General features: G+C 41.0%; 1 protein-coding gene across 6 annotated transcripts; it reads left to right on the forward strand.

Moving 5' to 3' along the window:
- The first annotated feature begins 374 nt into the window (after window positions 1-374).
- On the forward strand, window positions 375-21667 carry PAPOLG (poly(A) polymerase gamma). Of its 6 annotated transcripts, XM_085576978.1 has the most exons (23): window positions 523-932; window positions 3124-3282; window positions 3376-3442; window positions 4068-4149; window positions 4232-4341; window positions 4907-4960; window positions 5984-6095; window positions 6965-7054; window positions 7623-7761; window positions 7894-7966; window positions 8049-8169; window positions 8450-8534; window positions 8827-8880; window positions 10418-10537; window positions 10795-10904; window positions 12747-12868; window positions 12957-13126; window positions 14021-14109; window positions 14187-14425; window positions 14734-14805; window positions 15389-15442; window positions 16189-16283; window positions 18577-21667. In XM_085576978.1, the coding sequence occupies exons 1-23, from the start codon at window positions 874-876 to the stop codon at window positions 18635-18637; spliced, it is 2337 nt and encodes a 778-aa protein (XP_085433104.1). In that variant the 5' UTR covers window positions 523-873; the 3' UTR covers window positions 18638-21667. The 6 variants fall into 6 exon arrangements, with proteins under 6 accessions (XP_085433101.1, XP_085433102.1, XP_085433103.1 ...); XM_085576975.1 differs by lacking the exon at window positions 523-932 and adding an exon at window positions 375-482 and having other exon boundaries at window positions 16189-21667; XM_085576974.1 differs by having other exon boundaries at window positions 3133-3282; window positions 16189-21667.
- Window positions 21668-22410: the final 743 nt, after the last annotated feature.

The following is a 22410-nucleotide window of genomic DNA, read 5'->3' on the forward strand; positions in this document are numbered from 1 at the left end:
GGTTTTTCACCCGTCCTCTCTGGAAGGAGATGTCAGGAGGCTGTCAGGAGCCTAATTCGAGAGCGATTCCTGTTCTTTTTTACCCCTCCTTTCTGGAAGAGGATGTCAGGAGCGGGAACGTCCTGAGGGAGGGAGGGTGTGATGTGGGTCCGCCTCATGCCGGGGACTAGCCCGGCCTCGGCGGGTCTGTCAGCGCCACGGGGAAGGAATATCCTCCTCGGGGAAGGAATATGGCCCACAGGGAAGGAAAACCCTCCCCAAAAAGCGCTCAGGTACCCCGACAGCGGCCTGAAGGGATGGTGGGGTCGCCGTGAGGGGACACACGGCACCGCCGCAGCCGCCAGGGGGCGCCGGGGGCGGGGAGGGGGGGCGGTGCGAGCGGGGGGCGCGGGGGCCGCCGGGAAGGGGGCGGTGGTGTAGAAGGGCGGGAAGCGCGGGCGGTGGCGCGGGCTGTGCGCGCGCGCCATGAAGGAGACGCGCGGGTGAGGCGGCGGCGGCGCTTCCCGCCCTGCCCTGAGGGGACAGCGCCGGAGCGGGGCCGGGCGGGGGGGACACCCGCCGGAGCTGCCCCGCGAGGGGGCCCTGGCGGGCCGCGGGGCCCGGAGCTGCCCTCGCCCGAGGGGAGGAGTTCTCGGTTGAAATAAATGGTGGAGTGCGGGCGGCGGGGCTGCCTCGCCCGGGTCTCACCGCGTGTGGCGGCGCCGCCGTCGCCAAGCAACGGCAATGGCCGGCGAGGAACGGCGGTAACGGGGCTGCGCCTTGGTCTGGGGCGGCGCGTCCTGCGGAGCCCCTGCGGAGGAGCGGAGTGACTGCCTGAGCCTCGGGGCCGGGGAGCTTTGACCTGGCGGCAGCCGCCCGCGGGCTCCGCGCAGCATGAGCTGGGGCGGCAGCGGCGAAGGGTGGAGTTGGGCTCCCTTCGTTGAAGGTCCCAGGTGGTGGGGATTTTCCTTCTTCCTTGTTTTCCCTGGGTCCCGCTGTTGGTTTTGGTGGCTCAGGAGCTGGTTTCTGGTGGTTCTGCCCCGCACCGATGGCGGAAGGCAGCGCCCTGAGCCACAGTGTGAACTTAGCCTTCAGGCCTTGGTGTGTGGGGGAGACACGCCTTGCAGCTTTGGGAAGCTATAAATAAGGGGCAAAACCCGCAATAAATCCGTTTAGGTTGGCTTTTTGTGTAAAAGCGTGCTTTACCAGAACAGACACGCGTTGAAGGTTTTTGCTGTGATGCACAGGTTGTAACAAGATTTGGCAAAATACTGAAGTGCAACAGGATTCTTGTTTAAGCAGAAGGTTTTGGGTGAATAGGTAGTGTGCCATGTGTGTTAGGATCCATAAGATCCCTTCATTATGTGCTTGTATGCTTGAGAGAGCAAAGTAGGACTTCATTTATTGCTCATTCTAAAAGGGCAACAAATTATTTAAAGTTTCACTCAGTGAGACTTTCCAGGTGCTGTTTCCCTCACCTCTTGTGAGGTCGAACTATCAGTAATATGTGTAAGCGACTGAAAAATATCTACTGTTGACTAGAGGAATTTTATATGAATAATATTTAATTAATAGTAAACATATTTGATGCTAATCTAGGCTTATCTAATTGATACTTTGCTTTACGTCAATCTCCACTTACATATCTGTAGGCAGAATGAGGCAATGAAAGGCAGGTGGTGCCTTTTTGTACATTGGAAACGTCTTAAATGCTGGTGTAGTCTAAATCCTGTTCTTGTTTTGTGCAAACGTTATGAAGTGCAAGTCATACAATGCAAGCAATGCATAAAACATGGGAGCAGTTGCTGCTGTAGGTGTTTTAATTTAGTTGTAATGCACAGCAATTAAGTACAGGCCTTCCTCCTGTATTTGTTATGAAAATGATAGCATAGGAAGGAAAATATTCATTATGAATATTTTTTATTTATGAAGTGGAAATTGTCAATGTCTATAAACAAGGTAAATTAGGTCAAGGCCTATTTAGGCTTGTATGTAAACAGATCTTCTGACTGGGGACACTATTGGATAGCACTACAGTCCTAATACCTGTTCCCCACAGCTTTTTGGAAAGCACAGAGAAGAAAGTTTGAAAAACAGGCTTGGAGAGAGGAAAGGGGCAGGAAAAAAACCCCATAGGTGACTAGAAGCTCTGTGTGTAATTGCATAAGGATACTTAAAGAGAGGAAATCCCTTTAAGAGGGGGAGTAAAGGCAACAATTAGAAATAAGGAGCTGTGCATTAACCTGGCTTTTTAAAAATCAAGTGGTGAAACTTGCATTTGAACATTTCCTAATCTTGTTCCAGGCAGAATGGGGTCTGGTATCTTAAATAGGTATAAATATCTCTATAACCCAGCTGGTCTTTGAAGCTGTACATATGTGAAGGAGGAAAATATCCTGCTTAAATAATGGTACAGTTGAGCCTTGAGCCTTAGGGTCTGCACCCTCATGACCACAATGAGACTTTTTGGGGTGTCTTCCCCTTTTGGTGCTGTTGTTTCTGTAGAGATGCATTAAGCACCATCCTCACCTCCTGTCCCACTCCTTTCTCTCTCCTGGTTTCAGCTGGTAATGCAAAATAAGGAGCTTTTTCTCCATTTTCCCCTTTCTAAAGCAAGGGGTTTATATAGTAATACACCAAATTTATTGCATCAACTCTGTTTAACAGACCTGTATGCCTTTACAAACAACTATAATGCCCTTCCTGGATCAGTAGGAACCTAATAAAAACATTTAATTAAAAGAAGTTGAATTGTCTTGTTTGGTGCTAGTGGGAAACTGGAATATCCTTAAATTGAAACTGAACTGTCCAAAACTTCTGCTTTCTGTAGGGTTGTCCTTGGTGGGTTTCAAACCTTTTCATTTCCCAGAAGTTAGTTCTGATGGGCTGGAGCAGTGCAAATAAATTGTGTTAAGATGGCAGCATCTTGGATGGTTTCTTACATCCATAAATGTTTTTTTGGGCTTTTTTTTTAAGTAGTTGTGACTTCTGTGCGAGGTCTAGTGTTCTAAAACTGGTAAGCAAGATTCTTTCCTCCTTAACATTGGGTAAAAGGGCAGAAATGGGTTTGTGAAGTGTAAGCTAAAGGGTGTTTTCTGGTAAAGTTTTCTTCTTTTATGTACTCATCCCTGCATTTTCTCTTAGTACTTCCAGGCAGCAGAACCAGCCTCAAGGGCACTATGGACTTACCTCTCCAATTAGCTTGGCTCCTCCTAGTGATAAAGACCACATCCATACTCAGAAGCTGATTGAAGCAATGAAGCCATTTGGGGTGTTTGAAGATCAAGAAGAACTCTATCATAGGTATAACAGGACTGAAATTTGTTAACCTCTTTGGATTTTTTGTTTGTTTATTTTTTGGTTTTTATTAAGAAACAACATGCATTTTCTTAACAGGACAACTGTTCTTGGTAAACTGAATGACTTTGTCAGAGAATGGATTTCAGAGCTTGCTGAAAGCAAGGTAAGAATTTTTTTTGTTTTTGTCAAAACAGCTGAAGCCTTTTGATTTAAAGGCTAGACTACTGGGATCTGCTTAAGTTCAGCTTTTAACTAATTAAATATCAAGTAGATCTGTAGTAACTGCCACTGAAATAAGTTGTAAAAGATATCTCAAGATCAAGATCTCGCAGTCTTTGGGGGACTGAATAAATTCCTGTATTGGCTCAATCAGTTGACTCGTAGCTGTTAACAAAGCCAAAACAAGGCATTGTGGATGAGAAAGATGGTAAAATTAGCACTAATCTTGCCCCAGACAGCCTGCAGCACTCAGTGTAGCTTGCAATTATGATTTTAGACATGCCCTTTGCTCTTAGGTTGTGTTAATTTATGTGCCTCTGCTGCAGGGAAGTCTAGTAATAGGTCTTAATTTGTATGAATTAATAAAAGTACTGCTACATCACCTATAATCTTTTTTTGCAAGCTCATCTTATTTCAGAAAAACAGAATCAAAACCTAGTAAACTAAAAAGTAAGGGAGGGAGAAGACATTACTTATACAGGCTGAATCAGTTTTTCTAAATAACTTTCATGCAAGTTAAACTTGTACAGAGGATAATGTGCATCTTAAACTTTCTCTTCTACCCACAGGATCTTCCCCCTTCAATAACAGAACAAGTTGGTGGCAAAGTATTTACATTTGGCTCCTACAGACTTGGAGTACACACCAAAGGTAGTACTTTCAGTTGCTTGCTCATAGTTCTGATGTTGGAAAGTGACTTCCAACAGTAACAGGAGAAATGGAATCTCTGCAGGTTCAGACATCGATGCCCTTTGTGTTGCTCCCAGTCATGTGGAAAGATCAGATTTTTTTCAGTCATTCTTTGAAAAACTGAAGAAGCAAGAGGAAGTAAAAAACCTGAGAGTGAGTAAACTCTGCTTGATTGTGTAAATTTTACAGTAAGAATTCATGTTAAAGACTTTCATTTGTAGCGAATATCTTACAAGCCAACATTAAACCAGTTTTGAGTACCTTCCAATATACTGGTTTATGCAGCATGAAAATGTTGCTGTCTAGCTCTTGGATCCTTTCCCCAGTGACTACCTCACCTAAGAGTTTTTGTGCTTCCTCTCCCCTCCCTGGGTTTTGGGAATGAGTCAGCTCTATCAAAAAGCAAGGTTGTCCCTTGCTGTGTTTTCGCCTTGGATGTAGGAAGGGCTGCACTGATACTGATGGTTTGTTGTGCACTGCTTGTTACAACACATGATCAGCCTCTCAATCTCTTGCCTAAGTAAGATCTTTTAATAAAATCTAGTATTAGTACCATAATAGTGCTATCCTGCCTGAGAGTTATGAGGATTTTTTACATTTGGAAGGAACTCAGTCTTTGTCCTGAGTAGTTTAGCATAAATTCTGTATCTTATCATAGTATAGAAAAACTTTAAAGTAGCAAAAGGATATCTTATTAGAGATAGCCTCTCCTTCACAGGCCATTGAGGATGCATATGTACCTGTTATCAAATTTGAATTTGATGGCATTGAGGTAAGAATTTTAATTTGTACTTAGTTTTTTTTTCTCCTTTAAGTGAGAATTTTTTTTCTTGCTTTGGAGTAGGATAACCTCTTCAGGGTTTTATGATCCTGCTGTTTATGAGGTTATTGGTATATTGGTTATTAATACATTGCAACTTAATTCCAGAAGTAAAATGAGATCTTCTAGGAAAATAAGCCCCTAGCTAGCCTGGCAACATCTTTTTTTAAACCCGTGCTGCAGACCAGGGTAGCCTTCTTGGGTGGCGTTTATCTCCCAAGGATGTGCAGAGTGGGAGTAGAGGCAGTCTCCTTGCTGACTCCCCTGAGCTCTGGCAAGAGCTCCCTTTCTGCAAGGGGTGTTTCTGTTGTGGTTCCCTGCACAAAGCACCTGATGTTCTGCTGCAGATCAAAAATGAAGTCCCTGTGAGACAAACAACATGGAAAATGAAAAGTAAAACTACTCACTGGACTCCTACCTCAGTTTGTCAGCTGCAGGAATCCTTCTATCTGGGATACATTTCATGTAGAGAATAAATACTCACTTGCTGTAATACCTAAGCAAGTTGCTGCTTGGTATTACTATCACAAAGACACTTATTCAAGGACCTCTTTGTAGCCTTTATCTGGTATAGATAGTCACAGAATAATTTACTTGCCTTAGGTTATACCAAATGCTTAAGGCCTTACAGCAAAAAGAAAATGCTCTCTCATTTGTTGAAGTATAGTTGAGGTGATTTTAACTAGTCTTAATTTTATGGTTTAATTTAAAATTTCCTTCCAATAGGAATTCTAAGTTTAGAATAATCTTTCCAACTTTCAAAAAAAAACCCTCTTCCTTTCCCTAGCTTAAAAAAAAGGTGGTTTTGTAAACAAATAGGGAACTTAGAGCAATTTTCTTGTTTGCTTGCAAATAAATATTTATCTGTGGTCCCCTAATTCTAAGTACAAATGTTAACCACGTCAATGACCAAGTGTCCCTCATTGCAAAGAGTGCTGCATTGTAAATCACATTTCAACCTTTTTTCTCTTGAAGATTGATCTCGTGTTTGCAAAGCTGTCTTTGCCAACAGTTTCTGATGATCTTGATCTCAGGGATGACTCGTGCCTCAAAAGCCTGGATATAAGATGCATACGGAGCCTAAATGGTGAGCATGTCCTGCACACCTTGTAAAGACACACCTTGTAAATTGGCATAGAATGCACATTACACAATGCACATTTCTGTACAAGATACAGAAGCTGATTTCCAGTGTAATTGAGTTCTGAGGAGGTGACCAATGGGCCTAAATTTAGATATTCCAAGGAGTTGTGTTTGCATAGATTTGTGTCTCATGTTTGTTTCATTGGTTTGTAAGCAGTGCTCCAGCTTGCCCCAGCAATTCCGATGACTAAGTAGGGCACTTGATAAGAATGTATGAAGGATAAACAAGGTTGTTCATAAAAAAAAAGTAATTAAAATACCTGAAGTCCGACTTGCTCAATGTTTAGCACGAATTGGTTTAATGGTTACTGGCTGTCAAAAGAAACCTAGCTTCTGGAATCACAGAATATTTAGGGTTGGAAGGGACCTCTGGAGATCATCCAGTCCACCCCCCAGCTAAGGCACGGTCACCTGGAGCAGCTGACCCAGGAATGTGTCCAGGTGAGTTTTGAATCCTCTAGTCAGGGACATTTCATGATCTCCTGTGGTAACCCATTCCAGTGCTCTGCTACCCTGCGATGTAAAGTTCTTCATGCTGAGGTGGAGCTTCCTGCATTGTAGTTTATGGCCAAAACATCCTGTGGAGAGGTTTTATCTGAATGTTGTAGTCTAAACTGTGAAAAAGCTGTTGAGGGCACAGTTACCTAAAGTAATGCTGAATGTTTTGTGCAATTAATAATTTAATACAAAACAGGTAATCCAGACCTGTTTTCCTAGATTTGAACCATTAGCTGTAAGCTGCTGATCCTATGTAGGAACACCCGACCTGTGCCTGTTACTGGGAACTCCTGTGCTTCACCTTTTGTCTTGCAGGCAGCAGAGTTACAGATGAAATACTGCGCCTGGTGCCCAATCTGGAGAACTTTCGGCTCACTCTCCGTGCAATTAAACTGTGGGCAAAACGTGAGTGGCAGGGTGGTTTGTGATCTTTAAACCTTTCAGAGGCACCTCCTGCTCTCTATTGGCTGTACCTCAGCTTTGGATTGCTGCTGAAATGACAGTTGTTATATTAAAAGCCTTTCAGTTTAGGTTCATGGTCTGTCCATATGGTAAATTCCATGTGTTTTTTTTTAGTGGAGATGAAGTTCAGAGAAGAGGGGAATGCTTATGAGACACTGCTGCATTGCTTATCAGGAACCTGACTACAAATGATAAAAATTCTCAATTAAGTGTAAAAGGAATAAGTCCCATTTGCCCACATGGCTAGAGCAAGTAGTAGAACAATGGCAGAACCTTTGTCTTAAGGGGAATTGAAGTGAAGCAGTAGGTGTAGCAGCACAAGCAAGTTTCACAGTAGCAATATTTTGGGATGTGGTGTTGTACTGATTCTTTTTCGCATTGCTGTAAGGACCAGCAATTTGGCCTTGCTGCACTGCAAAGATAAATGTCGTGGAGGCTGAAACGCATTCAGTTTTCTATAGATTGTGCAGATTTGAAAGACCACAAACTAACTGCATGGTATCCATTCCAGGGCGTGGTGTTTACTCCAACATCATGGGATTTCTTGGTGGAGTCTCCTGGGCCATGCTGGTAGCAAGAATATGTCAACTCTACCCAAATGCTTTGGCATCTACTCTCATTAACAAGTTCTTCTTGATTTTTTCAAAATGGTAAAAGCTGTTTAATTTGTATAAAGAAGTAACACTTGTAGTTCTTTATATAAAGATATACATTGACAATATCCCATGCAGCCCTGAATTGCAGAGCTTAAAATGGATGCTCTACTGTTTTTTCATCTATAGGGATTGGCCAAAGCCAGTATTGCTGAAACGACTTGAAGAGAGCTTTCTTAATTTACCAGTCTGGGACCCTAGGGTAGGCAGCCATTGAAATCAGAAGCATTAAAACTTTGTTCTGACCTAAACTGGTGCTAAACAGAGCTGTTGTTACCTTGTAGGTGAACCCATCAGACCGGTACCATGTAATGCCCATCATCACCCCAGCCTATCCACAGCAGAATTCCACATACAATGTGTCTGTGTCTACACGAGCAGTCATGGTAGAGGAGTTCCAACGTGGTAAAGTACATTCTGTGCTTATTGAAGTGTCATTCTTGCTCTGAAACCATGTTATCTGAATTAGTTTTGCTCACTGAGGTGTTCTAGGTTTAAGATTTCTCTGGGAAATATGCCCACTGCAGGCAATAAGAGACCAGTTTTCCAATAAGCAGTTGTGGGTTCTGCATTTTGGCAGGGGAATTCCTGCTTTTTTTCTTCTGTCAGTTATTGTTACAGTCTTCTAAAGTTTGTCATGGTAATCTTTAAAAAACATTGATAAGATTTTCAACTATATTTGTAGGTCTTGAAATTACAGATGAGATTCTCAAAGGAAAATCAGACTGGTCAAAGCTCTTTGAACCACTGAACTTCTTTCAGAAATACAAGTATGTATGAAATCTATTGTCTGAACTTGAAGTTATTTACTTAGTGGTTAGCATGATAAGTTTTAACTTGGGGTCTAAATAGAAAATTATATTGATGTGTTTCAGTTTAGAGCTTTTTAAAGAAACTGGAATTAGTCGTATAAATTTTGGTACATATAAGCATATATAAGATAGGAAAAGCTGTCTTATGCCACTCACAGCATTTTTCCTACCAAGAAAAAAAAATCATCTGTTGTTTAGAATGTAGAATAAAATCTTGAGCTAGTGTATTCATTTGCCTTTCTTCTTCTAGACATTACATTGTGCTGACTGCCAGTGCCTTTACAGAAGAGCATCATTTAAACTGGTAAGTGCTGCTTTAAATGTGGGTCCAATGCAAAACTGAAACTCAATTCAATGTTGTACCATATTTTTGTTAATTATATTAACAAAGTCTGTAACTATGCAACTAGGCATAGAATACAGCTCCTTCCCTCCCTGCTTTGAAGAGCACTGTTCTGGAGCCTTACGCTTCTTTTCATGAAGAGTTTTACTGTAATATTTAAGGACTAGATTGCACTGCTGTGTAGTCAGCCTATTCCAAACCTATTTTTCTTCAATAAAAGGAGATTTGCCAATAATTACTTATTTAACCTATGTGAATGTGCTGAGTCATTTTGAAATAAGGAGAAATGGTGAGGAATTAAGTCACTGTAATGTGTGTTTCTTGACTTTCCAGTGGGTTTCTTTGTTAAGAAATTAGTACTTTCCTTGCTTTGATCAAGTAAGGAAGCAAAATACCTCTCCGTAACAGACACCCATTCTAAGGGCACCTTATTTTTATTTCAAAGTTTGGCTTGTGCCTTAAATCAAATAATTCCTGTGCCATCTCTAAAAGATTGCTTAATGTTTAAAAATAGTTTTAATAGGTAATGCTTTTTATCTGAACTTTTTAAAATATTCACCTAAAAATCTTACCAGCTGCAGCTTGATATCAGTCACAGTTGTGAGCAACAAGGTGTATGAGCAGAGGGCCAAATAATTTTTAATGTGAAATGTTCTTGGGTGAACAAAGCTTAATGTACCTCATGATAAAGACAAGGGAAATTCTGGCTGTGGTAAGAGCTGATGTTTTATTTCAGTGACAGAAATAGAGGCGAATTTTTCAGTTTTGCAGTTTGGGAAAATGATAAGCAGAAGATAAACTTGCTTCAGTCTATGATAAGGGAAAGTTCATTTCACCAATTCTTGAGTGCATTTGGAAATAGTTAACATCTGTTATTCATCAACATAAGATGCTTTTGAAGAACATACAGATTTCTGACTGCTTTTAAAGCTAACAATTTTAGGCAGAAGGATGAGATACCAGTACTTTATCAAAATTAAAGGGTCCATGACTACAAGGGTGGTCATGATTCATTTCTTAGGGAAGTCTGAGAGGAGTGTTGACTACATGATTTGTTTATTAAAATAACTACTTTTACATTTTCACTGATCAATCTGCAAGAAGCATTGCATCTTTACTTGGGTGTAACTGAACAACTGTGCTTGAGCCTTTTCAAAACCACCATTCTCCTTGATTCTTGTGGCAAAAAGGAGTTTTGCTGCAGATGATGGGATCTGCTCCTTGTTACTTCCATCAGAGTTTACAGGTGGGAGTGTTGTATCTGAACTGTGCAGAGTATATGTAAAACTTACTTGTCTCTGTCTTTAGAAACAAAATCACAAATGTCACAGGAAACATGTCAAGTTACAGTGTGTGTAAGTGATATAAAGATCTAGTGTCTGCTCAGCTGTATGGAACTTGGTCCTTATTGATTGGTTAACACTGTATTACAAAAAGGCATCTAACTGATGAGGTGGAAACTGTTAAAAATTAATAAAATACCTCTTGTTTTTATTAGGATTGGCCTCGTCAAGTCTAAAATTCGTGTGCTGGTTGGAAACTTGGAAAGAAATGAGTTTATAACTATTGCACATGTGCAGCCACAGTCTTTCCCTGGCAATGAAGTTCTCTATAAACAGTGAGTTTTGTTACTTTTCTGAAGTACACATTGGCCAAATTGTATCTTCATTCCCCTCAGCTCATTGGTGAGAGAGATTCCGTACATTTCTGGCAGGGTCCTGAGCACATCACATCTTTTTAAAGAAAGGAGCAGTTCAGGGAGGAGTGCTCTGAGAAATTAAGTCTGAGCTGTCTCTAAACTGAACAACTAAAATGTACCAGAATCCAAGTGACTGGTATCTGTGCCCAACTCATGTATGATCTGTCTCTTTTTAGGAATGGCTATGTATCAATGTGGTTTCTTGGCCTCGTGTTTAAGAAAGCAGAAAGTGCAGTAAAGACTAACGTTGATCTAACACATGGGATACAGTCATTCACAGATACAGGTAAGGCTCTATTTTTGCTCTAGACTTGTAGAGTGTCATTCTTTTTATTCCAGTGGAAGTTGCTTCACAAAGTACTTCCTTTTGTTATTAGATATCCCTGTAGATAGCAACATGTATAAAAGATTAGCATCAAAAACACATTGTGTTGACACTTTGTCAAAGTAAGGCCATCTTAAAACAAAAGCGTGTTACAGTCATACACTGTGTACCATATGTGAAATCAGTCCTCACAAAACTGCATTCCTTGTAGGGGGCAGTGAGTTGTGAAGCCCAGAGATGCCCATTTTGCTGGGGTAGCTATACTTGTCAAACAGTAATCAGCTGCCGAACTTTGGAAGTGAGAAGCAATTGTGTCAAGTTCTGTAAGGAGTTGTTCATAGTATTTTTCCAAGACAGTTTGTGTACAATATGATCCCAGAACTGGGAAAGTTGCTGGGTTGTCTCATTGTAATTACATGCAGTCTTGCATGTAATTTTCATGTTCATAATCTGTTAATGCCTGATACTTTTGATAGATGTAGAAATACATTAAGATTGCAGGTGTTGTTAGATAATGCTAGAATAATAAGGAAATCAAGCTATTCTTCTGATTGACAAGTGTGTTTGGACAAAGAGTTCTAAACAGTGAAATCCTGTAAATTTTTGGAGTTCATCCACAACACCAGCATGACTTCTATGTTGTTTTGCTCAGATGACATGAGTAAAAGCAGTAAAACCAAACAACTTTCTTCTTAGCTCTCTTGGGATATGAGAAAAGCACAGAAAAATGATCAGAACTCTCATCTGAGTTACAAGCCAGGCAGGGTGATTTCCTCAGACTTGCACTGTTATCTGTACTTGCATGTTGCATCCAGTGGCACTACATTTCAATGGCAAATGTGAATTATGTAAATGGGATTTACTGCTGCTGAGAGGCCAGAATTAATGGCTAATTTTCTGTGTACAAACATTGTCAGTAAGGCTGTGTGCTCTTACTTTAGTGAAGCACAGCCTATGGTATGTGCTGGATGTAGAGTGTGAATTCAGAGAGAATTGAGCAGAAAAACTGTTCCTTGAGAGATGGGAAATCTTTTGGCACGTGTGGGGATGACCAGTAGTTCTGTGCTGGAGAGCTGTTAGCATGTGCCTTGACTTTGAGAGAATAATTTTAGAAGGCAAAGATTAATTTCAAGTTGACAAGCCCAAGAATAGAAGGCTCAGTTTGGAGGGCTGTTGTTCAGTGAACTTTATTTCCCCTTTACATACAAACTCTTGAATGCCACTTGAAGGAACTGTCCATACTAGTGTGTGTGCTCATGTCTGTGCTTTTATTGCACTTCTGGTCTCCTGTAGAAAGCCTTTGAGTTGTGTATCCTTGCTTTGATTCCCACTCTGGGTGTCAGTAAGCTGACTTTCCAGTTATGCTCCAGTGATAGGCCATTAGATAAGCGTATCTAAAAGTGACTTAATCTGTAACAACTGTTGTGCTGCTATAGCATTTGTCAGTTGCATAAAAGGCTGTTTGCAGACACCTGAGATAAACCTGTTTAAATTGTAGCGAGTCTATTATAAAGTCGGATGTCCCTAAAATCCAGTCTGGCTTCCTCAGACAGATAAAATTTAAAAATGCAAATTTGAACTCAAATAGCTGTTGTGGCTGGGCTGTAGTGAATGTGAAATGGCATCACAAGTCACAGTCACCTTCTTGTGATGACTGAGAGTGCCTAGGCAGCATTTTGTGTTGACATAAGCTGGGAACTCTTGACTTGGGCTGGGCAGACATGTCTCTAAAGAAACCATATATAACTGACCAGCACCAATGCAAACATCCCTACTAAGCTACAGTGCTGTTTTTGATGTCAGTTTACAGGCAGGCCAGTGCCCTCAACATCCTAAAGGAAGGCATGAAGATTGAGGCAACTTACGTGAAGAGAAAGCAACTCCATTATTTTTTGCCAGCAGGAACCTTACAGAAAAGAAAGAAGGTATAATAAAAATTCAGCGCTTCTGGTAATTTTTAATAAAAGCTTTAATAATTACTTGAAGACTTTATTTTTTTAACTGTCGTTTCAGCAAAGGGTGTCAGATAATAGTCAAAATAATAGTGGACTTCAGTGCAAAAGGTCTTCTTTAGGTGAAAGCTGTTCGGATGGTTCTAAAGACAGAGATTCCAGAACACCCTCTAATTCCTCTTCATTAAATAAGATATCTAAGTTGGACATCTCTACAGCAGAGGCAGAAAGGTTAGTGCCATAACCTTGGAACTGTGGAGAAGCTGCTTTTAACTGACTCACACTGTAAATGAGTCTAGGATTTCTTGTTTGGATCCATGTGGATCATAAGCATGTAGAGGGCTCTAAGAGCTTCAGGAACAAAGCTGGAATCTCCATTGGGCATTGGTAGGAGACCAAGTTAAAGGAATCCTTGGAAGAAACTAAATAGTATCTATGAACATGTAGGAATGGAGAACTTGACACCAGGGAAATCATTTAGTCTTGGATGTAAATCTTCACAGGGTAGTGGGTAACATGAAGCTGGGGTGTTTCATGTGCAAGTGACTGTTCTTTCTAAAAAAAGTACTGTTAATGCCAAGTAGATTAAGTTCTAATGACATACTGATTTTGGTCTCAGAAATACCAGAGCTGCTGCTGACTTAGTGAAATGGTATGAGAACTTGGGCAGTAAAAAGTCTGTCACTTCCTGGGAAGTCTATTTATCCCTAAGCACAGGAAGACTGTGTAATCTTGAGAGTAATTGCCCAGTCCTCCCAGATGTGTGATACCTGCTCTGTTCAGAATGCTTGATACTGTAGGAGTCACATGGAAAAAAAAAATTGTGTGGACATCTGGGTAGAACAGAACATTGTTTCAAGGCAGCACAGTGTGCTGGGTAGACTAGTCTGGGAAAATATATCAGCACATAAAGACTCAGTAAAGAAAATGTTGAGTTTAAATCTGCAGTCAGAAATTCAGCAAAATTATGGTCTGGTGCTACGTTGCCTGGGAGATTGTGTTATTTAATAGAGCTCTGACAGGAGCTAAGGAGGTTGATGTTTGTCTTGCATGCACTTTCTGGAAATGACATATGCAGTATCTTACAAACTAGCATTTTATAACTCTAGTGTTTGACTTTTATAGAAATGTTGAATGTCAGAGTTGTAGTGGTGCCAACAGTGTAGCTGAGCCATCCACGTCTAAGGGACTTTGCATTCCTGTGACTGACCCAAGTATGTATTTGAAGTGGTAGGTGGAATGTAGTTTTTAATTTTGTGGCCAAACTCTAAAAGCCAGGTGTCTCCTACAGAAATGGAGGCTACAGTTGCACTAAGAACATCGGGACCTCCAATTGGTTGCACCATTCCAGGATATAACACAGTTTGTCAACTCAGAACGTGTTTTGTGCAAGGACAGCATAAATTAAGTGGGACTCTAATCACGGATCCTAAGAGTGCTTCAACTAAGCAGCATTATTCACCAACCTCTAAAGTATCTCGTCCAACTACATCGGGAGAGTGCCCCCAAAAAGCCATAGATGGAGAAAAGGCAAGAAAGGGGCGCTAGGCCAAGGAGGGTTGCAAGTAGTATTAATTACTGGTGTAGAACAAGTTTTGACACTTAAAAAAATCATCTTGTATAACTGTAATCTAGTACTGAATATTCCAAGTACAGATTTCAAGGTTTGGGTAGTAGGGCTTTCTCAGAGGCTTGAAATTCCTGTGGGGTAATGGTGGACTTACAAAAACTTTTAAGAATGGCCCCTAATACATTTAATGTGTTGACTGGAAGCTGTACCCAAATAAGAAAATTTTAGTACAGCATTTATTTAGAGTCTGTGTATTTTGTTCCTCCAGCTAAGCGTGTGGGACTCCGATTTCACAGAAAGTGGATACCCTCAAGATGGGAGGAAAAGAGCTACAAAAAATGTAATTTTTAAGTGATTTTACTCAGTGGACTAACTGAAAAGCTGAATAGTTTAGTGATTAGACTGCCTCACATAAATTCTCTGCATGCTTACTGAAGGAAGCAAAACCACACTTTTTAGTTTCTCTTATTTCAGTCCTCATTCCCCAAATATTACTCTTGTATCACCTATGTTAAATGTTACTATGTTGATTTGATAGTGTCTAATCCATGTTTGAAATAATATTGAATTTTCTTTTTAAAACTATTTGATTCACTGGTGTAAATTAAAACTGCTGTAAAGACTAAATCCTTTGGCCTCTCAAAGGGAAGATAAAGAGCGTTGCTATTCATGGTGCTTGTTACTGAGGCATAAACTCTTGAGGGCACACCCTCAAATCAGGATGAGATCTTATTGGTGAGGGTTGAAATACCTGAACCACTGTCTGTGTGGTTTTAGGGCTTCAGGATACCTAGTCCCCCACCCCATGGGGTGGTGGTTGTTAATGCATGTATGATTTCAAGGTATCCTTGCTGTCCGAACTTGCTGATTCTCAGTCAGGAACCTGGCAATACTGCCTAACAAATCCCTTCTGGCTTTTTTAGGGTGTCCTTGATGGAAAATCCATGCAGATTCCAGTGATCACATCAAGATCACAGGTATTTATTGTGCATTTGTATTCATAGGTGAAGCAGAGCTAGCATTTTCATTATGTGTGCAAAGATTTATGTACCATTAAACTTGGTGGTTTGAAAATTAGTAGGGTTCTGCCTGTTGTGCTTCCAACAAATTAAGTAACTGAATAATGGCCTTCACAAAAGCCAGAGTTTCCAAGTTTTGAACTTAGAAAGCCACGTTTCCTTGCCCTCAGACACTGGGTTTGTGTCTTGGTTTGGTTTTCTTGTACTGTTATCAGTATTTGTATACTGATTTCTATGATGAGACTTTGAAGCTTTGAAGTGTATAGATGACTAACTGCTGTGTCATGTAGAATGTTGTGAAATTGAGAGACTGGAAGTGATCCAGACAGTGGAGACTCTGTTTTCCTGATTCATGGCTCTGAGAAAAATCTTCCTTTACTATGCTGTTGAGCAACTCACGGCTAATTTCCCCCCAATCAGGGATATACTGGTCTCAGTTCATGCAAGAAAAGAATTGTGCAGAGGGGGAAATGCTCTTTCTCTGGTGGTAATTAAATAAGTGGTGTGGTTTAAAAAAAGGCTTCTCTGAAAACGGGTTTGGGCCTTACAGGTTTGGTACATAAACAATGTTACACAAAGAATGTTATATTCAGCTAGGAAAGGGTTTATTTGCTGCTACTTCTGAATTAATGAATTTTAAATTAATTCAAAAATTAATTCCTTTTTTCACTTTTTTTCCTGTGGCTTCTGTTTGTGTGTTACAGAGGCTTTCCAGTAAAGAGCTGCCAGATTCTTCATCTCCTGTTCCAACAAATAGCATTCGTATTATTAAAAGATCCATCAAACTTACCCTTAATGGGTAAGTGGTTGATCTTCAGGTGAAGAGGATAATCACTTGTTGCCAGTCCTTATTCTGAATGTGTGTTGTAGTTACTAACAAAGGTCGAAGGTTACTGTGGCCCTACTGTAACTGACCAGTTAAAATCATGTTCTGATTTTTATACTGCTGTTAGATGCTTGCTTCCTTTTGAATTACTCTTTGCATGTGCTTGTAACAGTTATGTTTAGGGGTTTTTAAAAAGTCGAAGTTGTCACCAGCTGAAACAGCTACAAAAACCAACCTGTCCTATGCCTTGGATTCAGAATGTATGTCACCAGGGCTAATTAGTTGCTGCAACCACATTCTGTTTTCAAGTGTGTAAGAACGTGCTTGTATTCCTTTGTGCTTGCCTTATTCATGTGCATGCATTGTTCTTCTCTCCAATTATTTTCCCATTTGGCACACATACTCCTGTGCTTCTCTCACAATGGTGCTCAGCTTCCTTGGCTCGCGGCTTCCCACTGCCTTGCACAGCCATGCACTACACAGGTATTGCCTCCCATGGAGGCCCGTAAGTGATTTCAGTATTGAAGGAAATGCAGCAGAAGATGCTACCAAGGTATGGAGATTAGATAGACATGTCCCATGCTGTGTTATCTGATAGGTTTTTTTGTCTCAAGACTGCTCCAGCATGAGACTTGAGAGGTGTTTTTGTGTCACTAGGTAGTAAAGCCCAACTCTGAACACACAGTGAAGATGCACTGAAACATTGCAACAGCTGAGGCTGTCCTGACACTACTGCCCACCTGCAAGCTGCATGCAGAAAGTGGTTTCAGATAAACCCTGAAAGCTGTTCTAAATGCTTACATGAAAACCTGTTGTAGTCTTGAGTCTGGTTCTCTAAACTGATAACACTGCTTACCCAGCTAAGTGCATTAGGGGTTTTAGGGGGTGGGGAGAAATTTTGATTATATGAAACAAGTATTATGCTATTTCTCTATTGTAATATCTTTATCATTTGGTGGTTTCATAAGTGAACTTGTAAGTTGTTTTTCCAAAGTATTTTTGCATGTACTGTAAAAAACTATCTTCAAATTGAAATTTAAAATCTTTAGTCTCCTTTTCTTTCTTTTTTTTAGTGCAGATGGGCTCTGCTTAAAAAATCTAAACACCTAAACCAACTCTAAAGGGATGGGAGGAAGGCAGTGCCAGGAAAAAAAACGTTCTACAGAATTTTAATGTCATAGAATCATTTAGGTTGGAAAAAACCTTTAAGTTAGAGACCAGCTGTAAAGCTAACACTGCCAAGCCCACCGCTAAACTGCCATGCTAGAGTAACTCTGAGGAGACTAGGAACACTGCTTTGCTTTCCTGCTTCTGGTCCATCTGGGGTTTGGTTTAATGCCCTCTGCATTGTGCAGTTTGCAAACTGCATAACTCACCTGAAGTCTCAGTTTGATATGTGGACAGAGATACCCCTGAATTGTTTTAAAATGAGTTGCTTGTCTTAAGGAGCAAATCTGAGCTCTAAACATCTTAAGTATCCACCTTCGTGATGAAACTGAAGGACTGTAAGGAAATAAGAGGTGGTAATCTATCTTGTCATGTCTTAACTCCTTATCATTCCCTCTGCTGTTAGTATCCCAAGCCCATGGAGAAAGCACAGCTACATTTATCACATTCTACTTGATTTTTTTCCCTCATTCTCTGGTTTCCAGCTTGTTTCAAGTGCAATTTATCCCTTAGAAATTGACCTTAGTGGGTTTGAGGCCTTGTTCTTCTTTCCACCTTCCAAAACCCCCAAAACTTAGACTGCAAGGCTTTGCTTTAGGGTAAAATTAAGAAACAGTACCCCTATTACTTAAGTACCTTTTAGCAGTACTACATCTTGGGTTTATAAAACAGTTGCCTCTTTTTTCTGACCTGTTCTAAAACAGTGGTACTCAAACATTGTCACTTCTGTGTACCAGTTACAGGAGGCATACGACTTCAGCACCTGTGTAAATACAAATGCATCATGAATCTGAAGGAACTAAAGCTAAAGGCGGTGATAAGATAAACAGCAAAACTAATATGGGAAGTGTTTTGTAGTAGACTACAGTGCTGTAATATTCCCATGGTTTTAAACTCTTCCACATGAGTGTTCCAAGACTGTTTAAGGGATGGTTTTCCCATAGGCTCTATGTCAGCACATGCACCTATGCAACTATTCTCAAACTAAAGTAACCTAACTAATGCATAGCTTTACACAGATAGCCACAAGGCAAGAGTAAATAAAATTATCTTCTAATTGCTTTTTATAATTTTTTTAAATTTTCTTCCTCACTCTTAGGGTTTTAAGAAGAATGTTCAGGGTTTTGAGAAGAACATTCAGGAAGAATTTAGGTTACTAGTTTCTCAGACTTGATCCATTGGTGAATTGCACGTCTTATCTTAATGTGTCTTGACATATAAGGATGTCAAGTGTGATGTTAAGTGATGTCAGTGTTGTCAGGAGTTTACCTGGATACTGCAAAAGTTGGATGCTACCCCAGGACTCTGCAGATTAGAATTCAGCTGTTTGTAAATAAAGTTCAAACTTACTCAATTTTGGTGTTCTCCTCTGTTAAAGTGATTGAAAGGGAAGTTAGTCTGCCGTAACGACTCAGTGAGGGAAGCTCTTTGGTATCAGACTTCCTCCAAATGTTCTTTTCTCTCTGCTTTCCCAGCTGGTTTCTGGGTGTCTGTCTTGAGCATGGGTCCCTCATCTCAGTCTCTTCCAAGAGGAGCAGCTCTGCATTGAAATTGTGTCTGGTCAGTAACTTTGTGCAAGAAGTTCCCTTGCAGGAGTTAACATCTGTGGTTTTACTTGTGAGGTACAAGCAACAAAGCAGTTAATGTGAAGTCACCTACATTTTGGCTGTAGCAATTGATTTACCTGTAGAAAGTGAGAGAAAGTAACAGAATACTTACTTTTTGCCTTAAGGAGGAAAAAGCAAAGAGGAAAAAAGGTATCTTGAAATGTGTTAAACTTGGTTGTGGAAGCGAGGGGGTTTACTAACCCTTTCTTATGTAATGCTGAGTGACATAAGCTATTGAGCCTAAAAAGACCAGCAAAAACTCCTGTATTTTTGTAATTATCTCATCACACTTCTTCTGTGCATTATTCCAGTAAATGAAGAGTTGGAGTGTAGGCACAAGGGCTCATGCCCAGCCCAGCCGGCTGCTGCCCTCTGCCTTCCTCCACGTGCCGCGGGTGGCTGCGGAGGCTGCGTGCCCTTTCCCCGGGCTCGCAGGGGAGCTGTGCCCGTCCCACGCCCGGGGCGCTTTCCTGGCAGGAGCCCGCGGCGGGGGCGGGCGTGGTCCGAGGGCGGCGTGTGTGCTGTGACGGTGCCGCGTGTGGCCACCGCGCAGCGTCACTCCTGCGCTGCTGACACCGCGGCCACCGGCCTGCGGGGACGCCCAGTGTCCCCCCTGCTGTGCCTGCCTTCCCTGAGCACTGCGGGACTAAGCGGAGTGCCCGGGGGTGATGTCCAGCCTGGTGCGGTGGTGGGCACACCTTCCTGCCTACATCGTGTTGGTCAGTGCGGACTGTCCCATGGATGAGGGTTTCTTCAACCGCCATGTGCCCTGGGGGGCCGGGCCCAGAGCTGTTGGACCTTGGATGTTATTATGCGAGGATCTTGACAAAGGAGTAGCCTGGGGACTGACTTTTATGCTGGAAAATACAGTCTGTTAAACTCTCGGCTGTCTGACCTTCAAGAAATTTATATGGACTGTTTATCTTTGGGTAGTTCCTCTTTCCTGTGAAGACACTGTCTGAATCCTCCTGCTGTCTTCCACCAACCTTGTTTTTCATGCACACCTCATCTTCTTTTAATTTCTTCTGATCTCAGACTCTTGCCTATTTTCTCTCTGATGATTCCCATTTCCCTCTTGCACCTGAGTCCCTCTTTCTGAATTTGAACTGGGTATACATTATTTGGTAGTGATGAGTAAAACTCCCATGAGTCCTGAAACTAGAGGAAAGATAACCTGCCCTGTTTCAGTTTCAGCCTGTGGCAGCCTGGCAATCAGCTGCCTACTGTGGGCACTATCCACCTCACTCTCTGCATGTCTGTGTAGTGAAGAGAAAGCTGAAAATTTTGGCTACTAAAAGCAAATCTGGCAAGCGTATGCAAGTCAATCTTTTCCAAGGAAGAGCAAAAAATCCCAGTAGTGACACCAGCCCAGCCTCCCTGCTAAATTTCATGTCCCTGTTTCTGAAATGCAAAGAATTTTCTTAAAAGTTTAATAATTCTTTGAATACAATTAAAGCCTATGTTCCCCATGGTCATTCGTAGAAAAATGACTGAGTCATATTTGTTCTGTTTTTCCTAAAAAATCATCTCAAGGGGCAGTGTGTGTGATCATGTGAAGAAAAGTCTTGGCAAACTGAGGGTGACTGAAAATGTGGCCTTAAAATAGGAAGTGTTGACTAGCCATAACCAACAATTTGTGTGGATGATAATATGATAAAAATAAAAAGCTGAAGCAGGTAGGTACTAAAGCTAGAACATGCTAGAATTTCTTTTATCTGTGCAGTTTTAATTCTGCTCTGTTTTTCCAGTGTGGTCACTTGGCCAGAACAGAAATTATGCCACCTACTCTGAGTGCATGCACACAAGGAAGAAAAGCTGAGATTTTGCGAATCACTTGATGTGTAATTCTTGGCTAAATGCCTTCAGCACTGCTTTGGAACAATGTTTGTTGTGATTTTGTTAGGGTTTTTTTCCTCTTTTTATTTATTTGATACTGAATTTTCATTTTATTACATACAGCCTGAAGCAGAAAGGCAGAAACCTGTCATAATGAGCAATCCAACAGAGATTTCTAATAACTAAGCTAAAGAAGTGCCAGCTATTTTACGCTTCTGCATTTTCTGCTCTCTCAAGTGAAACAGGCATTAGGCTGTCAGGAAACTGAAAGCTGGTGCTGGCTCTGAATTGTATTTCTGAAACTGAAGTCTCTGTTTCTTGCATGACTTGTAACTGATCATTACATTCACTTTTGGTTTTATCTAGATGATACAGCATATGTTAATTTTCTCCACTCATTTTGAATGTTTTTACAGGTCTTTAACTGTATGTTATTTGCTATGCAGGATTATATGTTGGGAGGTGTGTAAAGAAACCCGGTTTAGCTTTCGTTCAAAGCATTTACCGAATTTGCCAGATCATGAACAACTGGAAAATCATGGAAACTGTATCTTCTGTAGAGTGATTGCTTGCAGTAATTTAGTTACAACCAAATGAGACAAAAATATGCCCCTGGGAATTGTATTTTGAGGAAAATGACTGTGTTGCAAGCAGTGAAGTACTAGCAATGTACTAGGCCAGGGAATCCCCTGTTTCTGTTCCTCTGTTCACCCACTAAATAAATCCTGCCTTGCAGCAAATGGTAAATTGTGCAAGTACAGAGATGTTCACTTTGCTGTAATTCAGGGTAAATGCTTGGTAAAATTATCAATCAGTTTACTAAATACTATTTGTTTTACCGAAATGAATAATCTGCAGCATGTTAATTTGCTCTCCCAATTCATACATGTTGTGACTTCAGATGGAGAAAATTTAGTAAAGGTTACATCTTAATTTCTCTAAACTCTGGTTATTTAAAGTTGGTTTGAGCTCACCTTTCAGTAACAAGTAAGCTGAGATGGATTGTCCAGCAGCCCAGCTATGGAGCTCAAGCAGAGGTTTGTATGATCAAATGCAAATCTTGTGTTCAACCTTAAAGGTCACTCCTGATTTCAGTGGCTGTGATGTCAGTGGGGAAACCCTGTTGCACTTTTGTCTGTCCTCATGCAAAGGTCTGAAAACGTCAAACAAAAGCAAAGCCATTGCTTAGAAAAGGCTACAGAATAGAAACTAACCACAGGTTCTCAGTGACTTCTAAGCAACACCACATTATTTCATCAGCTGCTGCTTGTATCAAAACTTCAGGCTATTCTCAGTCACTATTTCTTTAGCTTAGATTGTTTTGCTTTTAAGCTGCTTCTTAAGGTGATGTTTTGTTGACAAACATGGGATGATCTATTTGTTAAGTAATGGATACTACAATGTTTAAGATGATTACTTATCCAAAATAATTGGACAGAGTGCCCACCGTAAGTTCCTTACTTGTATTAAGTTTTGGAATTAAGTATCAT

Source organism: Lonchura striata, chromosome 3, assembly GCF_050655825.1.
Source record: "Lonchura striata isolate lonStrDom1 chromosome 3, ASM5065582v1, whole genome shotgun sequence".
Taxonomy (NCBI): Eukaryota; Metazoa; Chordata; class Aves; order Passeriformes; family Estrildidae; genus Lonchura; species Lonchura striata.

Bases quoted from the DNA above. Each gene is read 5' to 3' on its own strand.
- PAPOLG (XM_085576978.1), top strand. From the start codon at position 874: ATGAGCTGGGGCGGCAGCGGCGAAGGGTGGAGTTGGGCTCCCTTCGTT. The intron at 3,443-4,067 runs GTAAGAATTTTT...TTCTACCCACAG, and splicing joins CAGAGCTTGCTGAAAGCAAG to GATCTTCCCCCTTCAATAAC. The intron at 4,150-4,231 runs GTAGTACTTTCA...GAATCTCTGCAG, and splicing joins ACTTGGAGTACACACCAAAG to GTTCAGACATCGATGCCCTT.